At 46.3% G+C, this 17,145-nt stretch overlaps 2 protein-coding genes across 2 annotated transcripts in view; one reads left to right on the forward strand and one right to left on the reverse strand.

Moving 5' to 3' along the window:
- Positions 1 to 1,555, reverse strand: part of PAPOLA (poly(A) polymerase alpha) — an 868,351-nt gene extending 866,796 nt beyond the window's left edge. The window contains exon 1 of the mRNA XM_085626434.1: positions 1,282 to 1,555. Coding sequence (XP_085482560.1) covers positions 1,282 to 1,289 — 8 coding nt within the window. The 5' untranslated portion in view covers positions 1,290 to 1,555. The remainder of the gene's footprint in view (positions 1 to 1,281) is intronic.
- Positions 1,556 to 2,367: 812 nt separating this feature from the next.
- AK7 (adenylate kinase 7) overlaps positions 2,368 to 17,145 on the forward strand; it is a 274,267-nt gene continuing 259,489 nt past the window's right edge. Inside the window, exon 1 of the mRNA XM_085628033.1 lies at positions 2,368 to 2,499. Coding sequence (XP_085484159.1) covers positions 2,407 to 2,499 — 93 coding nt within the window. The 5' untranslated portion in view covers positions 2,368 to 2,406. The remainder of the gene's footprint in view (positions 2,500 to 17,145) is intronic.

Here is a 17,145-nt window from a genome sequence, read left to right on the forward strand (position 1 = left end):
ATAGGGGTCATCTCTTCCTTTATAATAGTCCTACATTGATCAATAATACATTAATACACTAGCATGAGAGTTCTATGTGTGGATTTTAAAACGTTTGGGTTTACCAGTAGCCAATCTCATTGCACTTTATGAATATAAATGTATACTTTAGAGCAAGGCATTTGACTGTAGGAGACGAATTCATCTCACTTGGGGATAGTCAAGCATACTCGTTCCATAAAATGTAACTCCAAACCTCCAATACCCAACCTAAAATGATCGCCCATCTACATACAGCACAGGTAGGGAGTTATCCAATCAGTTATTACGATCGTATTTTTAAGTGGCAGACTTGAAAACTTTCGTTAACCCAAAATAAAAGCGCACAATTAGGCTGCCGTTTGTCCTAGGAAAAAGAGAATTCGGCACTTTGGGATTTGTAACTCAAAATGCATACACTAGAGTACTGGTGGACAGCGTGTTATTTTCAATATCTTTTAATTCGCATTTAAAAATTCAAAAGGATAAATGCAGGGATACGTTGTTAAAGAGTCGGGGGCATAGTGGCAGAGGTGCGTTCTTCGTTCTCTCTCCCAACGTGTGCCTTCTTGGTGGATGTCAACCTTTGTAGACTGGCCTTCATCCTCCAAACAAGTGAAATGCCTCTCATGAGCTTTAATCGTCTCACTCATCACACGATCGTTGCACTGATAAGGTTATTGGGTGTGTAAACCATCACAGAACACCGATCACACAGCATAATGTATATAAAGACTAAGAACAAGTGTTTTAAATGCAACTGTTACAGTAAAGATGGTCACGCGAGAGGATTTCGACCACGAAAGACCGCTTTTATTTAACCTTAGAGCAGTCGTTCCATCAGAGCGTAACGTTTATCTCATATCCGCAGGGCAACGGCCCTCTAGAGCACTTCCAATAGCATCTCAATATTAATGTGGCACGTTTATTATTGCTTAGCAGTACAAAAGCCGGCCTCCATATGAGCCTCCAGACACCTCGGGAGTCATAGTCCCTAACTGAAGGCACAAGTGAAAGTGGGCCCTAGGGCCGCCGGCACTTGGACAAAGGCGCGCCTAGAGTACTGGCAGGCCTCAATGTTTTTAATGTTTCAGGAAGTCACGTGGGATAGCAGTTATGGGAGCAATGAAATGGGGAAAGTAGCTCTCGGTTTCCTCTCCCCTCACCCCCTGTACAATACACAAGGCTCCCTGGAATAAGCAGCCCAGAAGCTCCAATCCGAGATGAAAACCACCCGGGTCTCCCGTCCCCGGCACAACTTACAACGGCATGATGCGCTCCCCGCCGCAAGCGGCTCAGCTGCCTGGCTTATCCCGCGGAGGCCCGGCACATCACCTCGCGGAGCTTCCAGGCCGGGCGCCGAGCAAATCCCACCTCCACCTCCCACCGCTGCCGTGACCGCCTCTTCCCCTAAGTGCTGCGGGCCGCCGCTCCACCTAACATGGCGCCCGCTGCTACCACAGCAACCTTCTAGAACGCCATTGCGCAAGCACGTCGCGCAGGCGCGCTGACTACATTTTAATTCCTAGAAGCCTGCACCGTTTCATTGAAAGAGATTTGACTGCCCACTGCCTTCTTTCCGTCTGGCAAATGAGCATCATGGGAAGTGTAGTCTTTTTTTAATATTCTAACTTGAATATGGATGCACCTGAGCGTTATCGTGGTGTAGAAACGTATAGATATTATACTGTAGTACATTAACACGCCCACAGCCACACAATGGTGTTAAATGGGAATATCGTTACACCTGTAGAATGAGCATTTTGAAGTTTCGCATTTAATAACGTACAAAATGAATGAAGACGATATATTGCAGATGATGATCTCGCAACTCCCATTTCTTACATGCCTCAACCTAAATATAAATATTCGCCATATCTACTTTTTTGTTTGAAAATGAAAGTAGATGACGGCTAGCCTGGCGATCCTCATATTTCTTTGACTGTGTTCTGTGGCTGCCATCTTCCCATGGGAAGGTTGTAGTTTTTACTTCGATGGCAGGTGTCAGCATGTAGAGAAAAAGAATACTCCAGGACATGGCACAGATTTGGTAAAGCAATCAGGCAGTGAAAACACACCCTGATGTTTGTTTATGAGAGTGAGAAACACTCCTTTATTACTGATAAACTGTTAACTGTGTTGGCTCCTTCCTTTGTCGACGTACAATCTTATGTAATTCAAGCACGGGTTAGTTTCCTCAACTATACGTTTCCGATCATCTTTTGATACCTATTTTCTATGGTTTATGCTCCTCTTTACCAATTCAGCACAATACGAATCTTTGTCTTTCCTTGATGTCTATTCTTCAGAAGCTTCCTCCCTGGTTACCGGGTTGCAACTAATGTTTACATTAGCAACCCGTTTGGGAGAAAGGCACTGCAAGGCACCATGGCAGAGGAAGGAGAAGAGAAGCCAATTGTGAGGAGCAAACGGGTATTTTTCAATCACCTGGATTCCTATACTGGCAAAAACATTGGCAAGGTGAGCAGTAATGAACCCCGAACATTGTGTGACTTGTTTACTGTGTACCAATAAATGTCCACAGCGTTAGATACAGAGCCACCCGTTGGACACGAAGATGGGAATTATAGGCATCATCGGACATTGTTTTAATACTTGTTTCATAATCCAGTGTACGAATTAGTTCGAACCTCTTGGTTAGGGTAACCTCTCACTCCCCCCGCCCTAAACAAGCAACGAAAGCGATTTTACAGCACTACTTTTCAAATCCAATCACCACTGCTATCATGGGGAAAAACCTTACCACGGGAACCTACAAATTGGAGGTCACGATGTTTCTACAAAGTAGAGTGGGGTCACGAGTGGCAGAGTCAGGAAAAGCAGCCTGTCAGTCAACATATACATTTTTTTTTAAATCCTATCACGAAGGAATACGCAACAAGGAGAAACTTGACAGCAAATCTGTTCTGTCTTAATTGGTTTCAAACTCTGCATTTTAAACTATCTTATTGGGGTTAGGGCACCAACGGCAGACTGCTTTGTGTGCCCAGCGAATCTCAGGTAATACTGATAATAGCAAGATAACTCTGGCGGTTAATAGAGATCTGTGTTTTGTCTAGTCACAGTTTTGACTCATAAAGTAAGAGGGAGGATTAATGTGTCTCCTGAAAAGCACACTGTGTAATATGAACATGACGGATTTTTATTTTACGTAGATATGTGTTGACTACTACTTCTGACACAGAGATTCTTTTATTACTTGCATTTCATAAATTGCAATCCTTCTAATATAGCACTGTGCTCTATGAACCAGCAGTGCCCACCTGCAATTTTGAAGGCATAAGTTTAGAACCTTATTGTGTTTTTCTCAATCTGTTGTTATTGTAAGGATGCTAAATAGTTTTTTTGCATTCTAAAAAAGTCAAACTAGTACAAAAAAGTGCAAGTACTGTATTACGTTTTAAATCCTGACTTTGTGTTTCTCCCAGCCATGCACACGTAACACATAATCCCTACCAATAAAGATAATAATTAATACTACAGGGTGCCGCTCGCAGGCGTAGACTGCGGACATTGCTTTTTAAAACCCACTTTTAACGTCGCTGGAGCTGTGGAAACTTTCTGGTGCAAACAATCCTTGAAGGCTGCTTTCTACTACCGCTGGGACTGCGAGGGCCAGGGTGCCTTGCATCGCTGTCATACTCCGCACCTGGTGCCTCTTCCCGGCCCCTCCTCCCGCCAACCTCCTTTACAAAACGCCCACGGCCCCCGCTTCGCGGGTGCCGCTCGCAGGCGTAGACTGCGGACATTGCTTTTTAAAACCCACTTTTAACGTCGCTGGAGCTGTGGAAACTTTCTGGTGCAAACAATCCTTGAAGGCTGCTTTCTACTACCGCTGGGACTGCGAGGGCCAGGGTGCCTTGCATCGCTGTCATACTCCGCACCTGGTGCCTCTTCCCGGCCCCTCCTCCCGCCAACCTCCTTTACAAAACGCCTCGCGGCCCCCGCTTCGCGGGAGCCGCTCGCAGGCGTAGACTGCGGACATTGCTTTTTAAAACCCACTTTTAACGTCGCTGGAGCTGTGGAAACTTTCTGGTGCAAACAATCCTTGAAGGCTGCTTTCTACTACCGCTGGGACTGCGAGGGCCAGGGTGCCTTGCATCGCTGTCATACTCCGCACCTGGTGCCTCTTCCCGGCCCCTCCTCCCGCCAACCTCCTTTACAAAACGCCTCACGGCCCCCGCTTCGCGGGTGCCGCTCGCAGGCGTAGACTGCGGACATTGCTTTTTAAAACCCACTTTTAACATCGCTGGAGCTGTGGAAACTGTCTGGTGCAAACAATCCTTGAAGGCTGCTTTCTACTACCGCTGGGACTGCGAGGGCCAGGGTGCCTTGCATCGCTGTCATACTCCGCACCTGGTGCCTCTTCCCGGCCCCTCCTCCCGCTAACCTCCTTTACAAAACGCCTCGTGGCCCCCGCTTCGCGGGAGCCGCTCGCAGGCGTAGACTGTGGACATTGCTTTTTAAAACCCACTTTTAACGTCGCTGGAGCTGTGGAAACTTTCTGGTGCAAACAATCCTTGAAGGCTGCTTTCTACTACCGCTGGGACTGCGAGGGCCAGGGTGCCTTGCATCGCTGTCATACTCCGCACCTGGTGCCTCTTCCCGGCCCCTCCTCCCGCCAACCTCCTTTACAAAACGCCTCGCGGCCCCCGCTTCGCGGGTGCCGCTCGCAGGCGTAGACTGCGGACATTGCTTTTTAAAACCCACTTTTAACATCGCTGGAGCTGTGGAAACTTTCTGGTGCAAACAATCCTTGAAGGCTGCTTTCTACTATCGCTGGGACTGCGAGGGCCAGGGTGCCTTGCATCGCTGTCATACTCCGCACCTGGTGCCTCTTCCCGGCCCCTCCTCCCGCCAACCTCCTTTACAAAACGCCTCGCGGCCCCCGCTTCGCGGGTGCCGCTCGCAGGCGTAGACTGCGGACATTGCTTTTTAAAACCCACTTTTAACATCGCTGGAGCTGTGGAAACTTTCTGGTGCAAACAATCCTTGAAGGCTGCTTTCTACTATCGCTGGGACTGCGAGGGCCAGGGTGCCTTGCATCGCTGTCATACTCCGCACCTGGTGCCTCTTCCCGGCCCCTCCTCCCGCCAACCTCCTTTACAAAACGCCCACGGCCCCCGCTTCGCGGGTGCCGCTCGCAGGCGTAGACTGCGGACATTGCTTTTTAAAACCCACTTTTAACGTCGCTGGAGCTGTGGAAACTTTCTGGTGCAAACAATCCTTGAAGGCTGCTTTCTACTACCGCTGGGACTGCGAGGGCCAGGGTGCCTTGCATCGCTGTCATACTCCGCACCTGGTGCCTCTTCCCGGCCCCTCCTCCCGCCAACCTCCTTTACAAAACGCCTCGCGGCCCCCGCTTCGCGGGAGCCGCTCGCAGGCGTAGACTGCGGACATTGCTTTTTAAAACCCACTTTTAACGTCGCTGGAGCTGTGGAAACTTTCTGGTGCAAACAATCCTTGAAGGCTGCTTTCTACTACCGCTGGGACTGCGAGGGCCAGGGTGCCTTGCATCGCTGTCATACTCCGCACCTGGTGCCTCTTCCCGGCCCCTCCTCCCGCCAACCTCCTTTACAAAACGCCTCACGGCCCCCGCTTCGCGGGTGCCGCTCGCAGGCGTAGACTGCGGACATTGCTTTTTAAAACCCACTTTTAACATCGCTGGAGCTGTGGAAACTGTCTGGTGCAAACAATCCTTGAAGGCTGCTTTCTACTACCGCTGGGACTGCGAGGGCCAGGGTGCCTTGCATCGCTGTCATACTCCGCACCTGGTGCCTCTTCCCGGCCCCTCCTCCCGCTAACCTCCTTTACAAAACGCCTCGTGGCCCCCGCTTCGCGGGAGCCGCTCGCAGGCGTAGACTGTGGACATTGCTTTTTAAAACCCACTTTTAACGTCGCTGGAGCTGTGGAAACTTTCTGGTGCAAACAATCCTTGAAGGCTGCTTTCTACTACCGCTGGGACTGCGAGGGCCAGGGTGCCTTGCATCGCTGTCATACTCCGCACCTGGTGCCTCTTCCCGGCCCCTCCTCCCGCCAACCTCCTTTACAAAACGCCTCGCGGCCCCCGCTTCGCGGGTGCCGCTCGCAGGCGTAGACTGCGGACATTGCTTTTTAAAACCCACTTTTAACATCGCTGGAGCTGTGGAAACTTTCTGGTGCAAACAATCCTTGAAGGCTGCTTTCTACTATCGCTGGGACTGCGAGGGCCAGGGTGCCTTGCATCGCTGTCATACTCCGCACCTGGTGCCTCTTCCCGGCCCCTCCTCCCGCCAACCTCCTTTACAAAACGCCTCGCGGCCCCCGCTTCGCGGGTGCCGCTCGCAGGCGTAGACTGCGGACATTGCTTTTTAAAACCCACTTTTAACATCGCTGGAGCTGTGGAAACTTTCTGGTGCAAACAATCCTTGAAGGCTGCTTTCTACTATCGCTGGGACTGCGAGGGCCAGGGTGCCTTGCATCGCTGTCATACTCCGCACCTGGTGCCTCTTCCCGGCCCCTCTTCCTCCCGCTATTTAACTCACGCCCCTGAACGCGTGAGCGGGACGCGTGCGGGACGTAGACCGGGGCGAAGCCTGGGCAAAGGGTGGGCCGTCTGAGGCCGTCCGAGGACGATCGTGGACGGGACGGGCCACCCCTCTAACCCCCATCTCATGGTGAGAGTATCTTTTGTGCACTGCCTAAAGTATTCGCATGTTGTGGACATTTTCCTAGTGTAAAGTTGGACTCCAATTGTAATCCTTCTCTGTAACTCCTCTGTAGTCTATAAACATGTCATTAGACGCTGATAAATCGCGTACTTTAACAGTTAACACTTCTAAAGGCCCAGTGTCCGGAACAATTGATCAATTCTTTAAACGCGTAACTACAATTTTGGAGAAGGAAATAGCGGACACAGAAAAGCGCTTATCTTTAGATCTGCTAACTGGCAAGCGTTCTTCATTGGGCACAATTGGTAAAGCTCTTTCTCCAGAGGTGATGAATGAGGGTGCAGGAACCTCTAAACCCCACTTTACCCCTGGAAAGAACAAAAAAGTGATTCAGGTTAATTCCCCAGGCCTGGTTCCCCCTTCCGATAACATAAGTAGCCTAACTCTATCAGGGCTATCAGATTCACCGAACCTAGCTATCTCTCCCTTACTGATTGCGGAACCTGTGGCAAATAGACAATCAGTAAGAAAGAGACGAGGCGCTTCCACCAGGTCATCTTTGGCCAAAAAGAAGAAGGCTAAACTTCTAGCTCAAAACCCGAATCAACCAGGTCTTTTAGCGATAAATAACCCTCCCTCAAGCATTAATGCCCTAGGACCACCATCTAGTCAGGACATTATGGCCGACCTACTTACTAAAATAGAGACTATGGTCAAATCCCTCTTACTCCCTCTTCTTGAAAGGTCTAGATTAATAAGCCTACATCTAGACAATTTAAGTAAACAAATGAAAAGGAACAATTTAGCCATATCTGAACTCTTAAATACCCAGACTAAAAGCAGTATTATTGAACAAGCCCCTTCCTCTTCTCCCGTGGTAATGCAATCCTCAACTAGAGACAACCAGATGAAACCGTGCACTGCTCCGGGGGAAAACTCTGCGGAAAAATTACCTAATAAAACCGCAGATTTAGGTAGAACCTACCACGTAACAAACGGCAAAGAATTAGATAGGGAGAAAAAGGCGGGCAATAGCTCCAAATCTGGTATTTTAGAAGAAACTGAAGAACTAAAAAGCAAAAATAAAAATAACTCTTCGGTAATGCATAACATGAGGCAAAAGGATACAAAAGATCATGAGAATGGTGAATGGTTATCCCAGTCTCAACACATCCCAGCAAGCAGAAGAGTGGACTTACCCCCTGAATCAGCCCCATACACGATTATTATGACAGGGGTTCCTGAATTATCAGAGGGTGTAAGGGAAGATTTTTATGCGCTAAAAAACAAAACTATTTATTGGTTGAATCATAACAGACCCCTCCCTGCACATATAAATGGAGAAATTCTTATGGTGAGACGCACATGCTGGATAGGAACAAGACCAAAAGAAAAGAAGGGGGATGTGATAATTATAAATTTTAGGGACCACAGAGCGGTCAGATGCATAGGCGATTGGTATGAAGCTAGAGGGGAGGACGCTATCTCTACACATTTCGTCAACTACTTCTATCCAAGAGAACTGACTTCCCATTTCAAACCTCATGCCATAAAAGATCCTTCTTTGGATTGGAGGGAAGCAGATCATCATTTTTCCTACAAAGCTGCCCGTAACCACTCTTTTCATCCTCAGTTAAATGGAAGGTTTCTGAATAATAATCATCAGTCATCTCAGGCCTTAAATCCAGTACATTGGAATAATCACCCCCAGACATATCAGAGGTTTAACATACCTACCTCTAATCCCTATGCAGTTTTGTATGGTCTGGAAGACGTAGATTGACTTAATGTGAAACATGCTCAATCACGAAGATTCACCGTACCATATCAATCTGCTCTTAATGAAACTGATTATGCAACTGAAAATGTGGAAACTCAAATAATAGAAAATGTCAGCCCCCCTGCAGTACTAAATTCTCCACAGCTTGGAGGCCTAGACACTACTTCAATGAGGAATACCTGTAGTGAATCACCTAAACAGTTGGGGGTTGTAGGACTAAGAGCATTAGAGAATTCCCCTGTAGCGGAAGCAATTCATACAAATAAAAGCTTAGATCTAAGAAATGCTTCCACCACACTACAAATTATGTCCTGGAATATCGCAGGTCTACGCGCCAAAATAACGGACGGGACCCTAATGGATTTTGTTCAAGATTATCACGTAATCTGTCTACAAGAGACATGGTCCATCAATGAACAACATTTGATGGGCTATAAAACATATTTCTCAGCGGCAGTTGCAGGTCTTCACGGTAGGGCGAAGGGGGGCTTGACGGTATTTATAAAAAATACCATACCTGGGTTAAAAGTAACCCCCATTAGACTTCACACTAATTACCAGATATTGAAACTCTCATTTATGAGGAAGGGGGTAATTCTCTTAATAAATTCCTATGATAACCTTCCAGAATGTGAGAGACCAAATCTACTCGGGGCTCTCCATAACAAACTTTCCACCTTGATAAAAAAAATACAAGGGTCAGACGTCCCAAGCATCGTTTGGGGTGGTGACTTTAATCATCACCCCTGCGGCGCGAAAAATAGTAATATTTGTGGGGTGGGGGAAGAAACAGATAATCATCTGACTCACTTTAGTCATACAAAGATAGGAGACCTCCTTAATGAAATGATGTCAGAATTAGGCCTAGTGATTCTAAATAAAACTAATATTTTATTGGGACAGTTACAGGCTACCTATTTGGGTAGGGGGTGGGAGACAACGATTGATTATATTCTGGTCACAGCTACACTGGAAAGTAAAGCTCAGAGTTTTAGACTGATAATCAATACTCTAAGCGACCATGCAGCCTTGGTTTTTAATCTGATTATCGATGAGGGGAAATTCAAACCATATTCGATGATGACTGCTCTTGCCCAGAATAATATCCACCTTACAAAATTAAATGGCTACGCCATAGGTTGGGGCAAGATAGAACCAGCAGCTATAACCAATAAGGCGGTTCAAGCGGTATATCCCGCCATTGTGAAATGTCTAGACAGTGACACTAACCAAGAAGAACTGTTGTATAATTTTAGTATAATTTTGGAGAAAGTAAAAGATCTTTTAACATGTACCAATAAAGGGAAAAAGGGCGAGAAAAAAGGGTGGTTTAGCCATGAATGCACCTCAGCCCATAAACTTCTAAAAAAAAGCTCTGACAAAACCCGTAAGAGATCAAGAGGAGATTCGCAGGCTAAGGAGGTCATACCGTCTAGCCTGCAAAAGAAGGAAGCAGGAATTAAAAAAATCTCTATGGGATCAACTATACGAGAGCTCCCAGACTAGAAATGGTGAGCTGTTTTGGAAGGTAGTGAAGACTCCCTTCCTGACAGATAGCTGTGATCAGCCAACAGTTGAAGTAGCGATTGATGGTCCAACATGGGTAAACTACTTCTCTAAAGTTTTCGGTAAAACACAAGCAGTGGACTTGTCAGAGAAGAATAATGATAGTCCACAAGAAATTTTATTTCCGATTCCCTTAAACTTTGAATTAAACGAAGTTATAAACGCTGTTAAAGCGAGCAAATGTGGAAAAGCCCCCGGTCCAGATGGAGTACCAGTTGATTTTTTTAAATTTAAACTTGACCTGTGGGCCCCAATTTTAAAGGGAGTGTTCGATGCCGCAATGAACCATGGGTTAATTGAAACCTGGACTCAATCAATTATGATCCCGGTTTTCAAGAAGGGAAACAGAGAGGAGGTGACCTGCTATCGGCCAATCTCATTATTGGACTCTCTTGGCAAAGTCTTGGGTAGAGTGGTCTTACAGCGACTTCAGGAGTGGGCGGAAGATCATAACATGCTATCTGATATTCAGTTTGGCTTCCGGGAGGGCTTTGGAACAATAGAACAGGCATTGAATTTAAGCTTATTGATGGGAAAATATGTAACAGCAAAAGAAGGAAGATTGTACATGGTCTATGTCGATCTTTCTGCGGCATTTGACTGCGTTTCCCATTCAAAGCTCTGGTCAGTCCTTACTGATATGGGCATAGACCCAGCCCTGGTAAACCTTCTTCGTGCATTATATTCCAATGCTTCGTCTAGGGTCCGTTTCAGAACACAGGGTGAATTATCCGAGTCCTTTAGGGTGGAACGTGGCGTGAGGCAGGGTTGTGTCCTGGCCCCCTTTCTCTTCTCTCTCTATACTAATGGTCTCGAGGTAGAGATGTTGAGAGGGGCCCAGGACCTCCCTCGAATAAAAAACCGCCTCATTCCAGCGCTTCTTTATGCGGATGACGCAGTAATTTTAGCGCGTACTCCGCGAGAGCTGCAGAAATCCCTCGATAGGTACTCAAAGTTCATGGGCACCCTGGATCTTAAAATAAATATAAAAAAAACCTATGTGATGGTGGCAGGAAAAGATAGGAAAAGGGGAAAGTCCATCTTCTTAGACAAAGAGAGGCTGGAGTTGACTACTCAATACCCGTACCTTGAAGTCATGATTGACGAAAAACTTAATTGGAAAGCGGCCATCGAAGCTCGAAAACACCATCTTTTGCGAGCAATAATGGCCCTCATAAAATTTTCCCAGAAACTAGGAAAGAGGCCACCCGTAGAACTTCTTCGCATTTATGTAGCGAAGTGCCACTCCATCGCACTCTATGGGGCAGGCTTGTGGGGCCATAAAAACACGAATGTGCTGCAAGTTGCAGAGAATACTTTTATGAGATTTCTCTTGATGACTCCCAAACGAGCATCTACTTTTTCCTGCCACGCTGAACTTGGCATGGCCCACATTGAAGACCTGGCCAAAATCCAACCTCTTCTATTGTGGCGCCGCATCTGGATGTCATCAAAAAATGTACTTACAAAGGAGACTGTGGCAGACTGCATGTCTTTGGAGCATGCAGGGAAAATTGAGTGGCTGCTGTATGTAAAAATTTTTTTTACAGATTTGGGTCTGACCAAATACTATGTTAACCCTGAATCAATGTCTGAGATCTCAAAGAAAGAGTTAAAAATAAGAGCTCTCTCTTATTTGGAAGAATTGCGGCTGACTAAGGAGATAAGCAAAACATCTGTTCAACACTCTCTGATAGTTGCGACTACTTTGAACATTGAACCATACTTGACCTATGTTGAGTCACAATTTGAGCGTTTTTTGTTGACGCGTTTTAGACTGAATGTCTTTCATAGGCTCGTAGATTTCCCCAAACGCAATTCCTGGAAAGAAGCCCTAGTGGCGTGCTCTTGTGACGAAATCTCAGTACAAACAACAATGCACACTGTTTTGTTCTGTAAGTTTTATGCTGATCACCGCAGTTTATGGCTAACTCCATTGTTGAGAACTCTTGGCTTCAGAAGGTGTCGCCCTGCTATGCTGCACCTGCAATTTCTGGACACTATATTGATCACAAAAAGTGTTGTTACATTTTTAAAGTGTATCTATAATCACAGAACAAATCTTGGTTGAAATAATCCCTGTTACTCCAAATAATTCTATATATCGAGTACATTGCGGGTGATATGTTCTTTGTATGTGCTTTTATGGTTATAAATGTTTTTATATAACCGAATAAAGATTTATATATATATATACTACACCTTGAAACCCTCATTGTCTTATGTGACATCCTGTACATTGATTTACACACTTGTATGATTTATTAACATTGTATCATATGTGCGTGTGATGTAAAACTATATGACTCCCTAAATTGGGCTGAGTAGCACTATCAAAGAAGTAAATAAAAATAAATAGCAAGTGTTATTTACATTTTTATTTCTCTACATTTCGTACAGACCAATACTTCTGACATCCTTACAGTGCATGCATATCTCTTATGTGCAGGAATTGAACAAAGCCAAAAGCTTACCTCCAAATCGTAGTAGTTTCAGTTAAGTACTTGTGAAGTGATATCAAGCTGTGTGCCTTTGTTTCCATTACTACCATAGGCGTCTAGGTGTTAGGCTCCAGATAGCTCTAAGCCAGTACCATACTCAAAAAAAAGAAGGGCTCTGGCCCTTTAAATTTAGCCTTTGTTTTTGGTCCTTGCTGGAATCTAAAATAAGAAAGCCCTGCCGCCACATGAATGTTTCTGCTCTGAACAGAAAGCAGATAACGTGCGGGTGATGCTGAATACAGCATATTTCTTTGGGGCCAGATGGATCCCTGATCTGGCTCTATAACAGCTGTCGGATCCGGGATCCGGCGGACTCCCTCTTCAGTCCAGCACTGTACACATTGATTTGAAAACTATTGGTTTAATATACAGTTCTCAAGAAACACTCATGAAATATTCCAGGACTTCAGGGCCCTGCACAGCTTGCAAGAACATTACTCCTACATCCATCATCCTCTTCCCATTAATTACTTTTGATGTTTTCCAACCTCTCGACAGGAGAAAAAGACCCTGAAGTATCCTGCTAGCTGACCCTGCCCAACACATGTGTGTTATAAGTGCAGACCTGCCAACTTTAAGAAAATTTGCTGCCTATGATCATACAGAGAACGGGACGTGGCCATGGCAAGGGTGCAGGACATAGTGACTAAATACCCTACTCTGACTAAACAGCCCCAACCTGCCCATCTTCACCAAAGCAAGAATTAAGTCACTTGGGCCACCTTTTAGGAGCCCACTAAGCAAAGCATTCATGTAGGAAGGTAGAGAATTATGTGGTGGTGCTGGTCAGGCCTCACCATGCAGTACTCTCCCCGACCCAAAGATGATCCTTGGATTCACACTAACTAATCCGTAGCTCAGTCCTAGTAGTGTGGCAAAGAGCAGTCAGGCTTTATTAGAGGAACATGTGTTAAGCATTTCAGAGTACCAACATGGACAATAAGTAATTGACACAACTCAAGAGAAACCCAACATTAATTTATAAAAAGAGTGAATTTGTATCTTAATTTAGACACCAAAATGAACAGAATAGAGTATATATAACCGGAGTTATAGAATTTTGAAGCAATATAAAATCAGTGCAAAATAATACAGTGAACATTTAACATTGTGGTCTATGGGAAAAACCACTAGTGACAATCTGTCACTTGCAGGTGGAGTAGCGTGGTACCCTTGCAGGGTAAAGGTGATGCAGGCCCCAGGACCAGGCCACAACAGTCAGTTCAATTTTACCTGGCCTGTGTAGCTTGGGTGTAGAGTTGTCCTGGCTGTCCCTTGTGCAGAAGGGGAGCCGCTGGAGAGCTGCTTTTACCGCTTACATAGTGCTGCGGGGAACAAGATGCAAAAGCACTACAATGGGGTGGTTGCTGATTTCAGTTGAAGGTCAGATGGAGTTCCCTCTAGGTGCAGCTTCGAGTAAAGAGGTCAGTTGCCAGACTGGCAACCAACAGGCGTTGGCAGCGTTAATCCTTGTAAAAAGGTACTTCGACATCCGGTGCTCCCGGGGCACATGGTACCTGCTTGTAACTTCCTGGAAGGCAGGGCTATAGTTTCCCCAATGCAGTACATCATCTGGAAAATCTGAATTTGGGCAAACCTACGGAGGATCTGTTGGCCAGTGATTCTTTAGAACCAGAGCGTTGTTTTACCTGAAGTTTGCAGGGGACTAGTGGCACTAGTCCAGGGGAGTCTGAGGATGCTTTAGGCTTCCATGGGGTACCTCTGTCTGAGGGAACTAAGAATTAGCTTAGGACGAGTTTTAATCAGGTAGTTCTAGAAGCATTGCCACAGGTGCAGAGTATCCCTCTTTCACTTTGTGCAAGTCCTGTTATCGCAGACACAGTTCTATTCTTTTGCCCTCTCCTATGCTGGATGTTGAGAACTGAGGGTCTGGTGTCAGGGGTAGCCCTTAAATCCTAGATTTAGGGGCATTAGCGGTGTGGGTGCAAGTGGCTAATGGGTTGCTTGCCACAACGTCCAATTTGCCCCTGAGGTGACTACATCCAGGAGTGTAGGTCACCTTTTCTACCCAGAACCCTCTATTCTGTCACTTCTAAAATTGGTAGAACCCTTCTTTCAGTGTACAGACTGGGCTGCCCACCCTGGAAGTGTGGCTAGCCTTCAGGGGGTGCATACCGCCTTGACTATCTAAGTTACTGCCTACATGGGTGCACATATTTTTGGGGCAGGGCTGTTTCCTCCTCTGGGAGTCAGCTCTGATGCATATCAGAGGCGGTGCAGCCTTTGAAACTCACTGCCTTGATGTGCAGCTTCACTAGCCTTCCTGGGAGGGAGGAGGTGTGACCTCCTTCCTACCCAGGTCTTTGTTCCTGACTCCTGAGAGTGATCACACTGCCTGGCAGGAGGTTAGAATCCTGTCTTGGTGGCAGCAGCGCAGGCTGCCATCCAGAGCACAGATGAGCTGGGGCAATCTCTAAGGTAGCCACCTGGGTGCATGTCACATCACCCTCGACACAAGAGTCGTGTCGGGGTGAGAAGGCATGTTAATTGACACCAAACATGACATATTTAGTCGGTACCAAAATAGAGATGCCAACCTCGGATTTGCCCGGGTACCAGCCCATGTTATCCTATGAACCGTCTATCACTTACAGTGTTCTTTAATGGTAACGGGCACTATAGAGACATGTAATCTTGCACTTACTTGTCCACACCTCTAATATACTGCACCCTGCTTCCTGGGCTTTAGGAGGCCTTCCTTAGGGGTGATTGATATATATTAAACGTAGTGTATTGACTGTGCCACAGATGGTGAGGGCAGAGTCGAGATCGAGCAGTTTGCACTGCTCCTGCAGTCTGAAATGGCAGGCCTGCTGTCAGTATTTTACTTGAGTTACTCAGGGTGACACAAACAGTGCTGCAGGCAATGAGGAGCTCTTTACCACCCATGCCCTGGTACCATATACTAGGGACTTACAAGGGGGTAAAGTCCTTGTCATTTGGGATGCCAATTTACACATAACAGTTTTAGGGAGAGAGCACTGGCACTGGGGTCTGGGCAGCAAAATCTAGTGCATTGTCAGAGTCCTAACTATCAGCATTGGAACAAAAAGTGTGGAGGGGATGGAGACCATACAAAAAGGGCACGTTCCTACATGACCCTTCCAAAGACTAAAGGTGTTGAGCAGCAAACCTATCCCTTGGTAGTTCTTATCGCCTAAGTAGAAACACCTGGAAAGGCCATCTGCATTGACATGGTCAGTCCCTAGTCTGTGTTCCACTGTAAAGTCCATCCCCTGTAGGGAAATGGACTACTTAAACAGTTTGGAGTTTTCCCCTCTCATCTGCATCAGCCATCTGAGAGGCCTGTGGTCGGTTTGAACCTTGAAGTGAGTCCCGAACAAGTAGGGTCTCAGCTTCTTCAGGGAACAAACCACATCAAAGGCTTCCCTCTCAATGGCACTCCAACGCTGCCGTCTAAGGAGGAGTCACCAGCTAATATAGGCAGAAGGTTGATCCTGACCCTCATCATTTGTTTGTGACTACACTGCCCCAATCTCATGTTCAGAAGTGTCTTTTTGGACTATGAACTCCTTTCCATAGTCAGGTGCCCTCAGGATAGGTTCTGAGCACACAGCCTTCTTCAGGGCGTCAAAGACCTTTTGGTATCCTAGGGTCCAAATTACCTTCTTAGGCTGTTTCTTGGAAGTAAGTTCACTGAGGGGTGCCGCAGTGGTCCCATAAACCTTCACGGACCTCCTGTTGTACCCAGTCAAGCAAAAAAAGGCCCTGACTTGAGTCTGAGGTTTGGGAGCCTCTCACTCTAGAATAGTCTGCATCTTGGGTTGGAGAGTTTGGACTTGGCCTCCACCTACAAGGTGGCCCAAGTACACAACAGAACTCGGCCCTACCTGGCACTTACTAGCCTTGATAGTTCAGCCTGCCTAATGAAGGGCCTGTAAAACCTCCTTCAGGTGGACCAGGTGATCCTCCCAGGTACTCCACCAACGCGGACTTCTAGTCATACCAGTTCCTGGCTTGCCTCTAGTGCTTATTTGCCTTCTTCATGTACTCAGCCATACATGAACGCAGGCCCAGTACATAGCCCATTATGTCTTGCTTGGGCTCTTTGAGATGTTTCTCCCATTCTTCCCTCATAGACTGAGAGTACCAAATAAAAGTTCAAAAAGGCTGAATCCACCCCGTCTTGCTTTCCCTTCAGAACACCTGAGCAAGACTTCAAAACACCAGAACACAATGTAAACACCCTGCAAAAAAAGACTTGGCGCACTTTAGGATACAATGTAGATAAATCTCCACACTAATTTGCCAAGTAAAAAGAAATATTATTACAACAAGTTCCCAAATAACAATAGCAACAATGCACATGTAGAATAAAGGCATATAGTAAATGTATATACACAAGAATAGATGCATTGAAAGATAAATGTGTACACACAAAAATGAGTAATTATAACATGGAATACTTCACCGTCTGTTTGTCTTACATCGTCCTGCCAACACGACCGGAGGAACCCAAGTGACAGTCTTGCAGGAGACGTAACCGGGACACGATGCAAGTCACCCAGCCTGTCTGCATTGCAGAAGAAATGTAGGGTCAGATAGACACAAGATGAAACCGTGTTCA

Source organism: Triturus cristatus, chromosome 9 (genome assembly GCF_964204655.1).
Source record: "Triturus cristatus chromosome 9, aTriCri1.1, whole genome shotgun sequence".
NCBI classification, from domain to species: domain Eukaryota; kingdom Metazoa; phylum Chordata; class Amphibia; order Caudata; family Salamandridae; genus Triturus; species Triturus cristatus.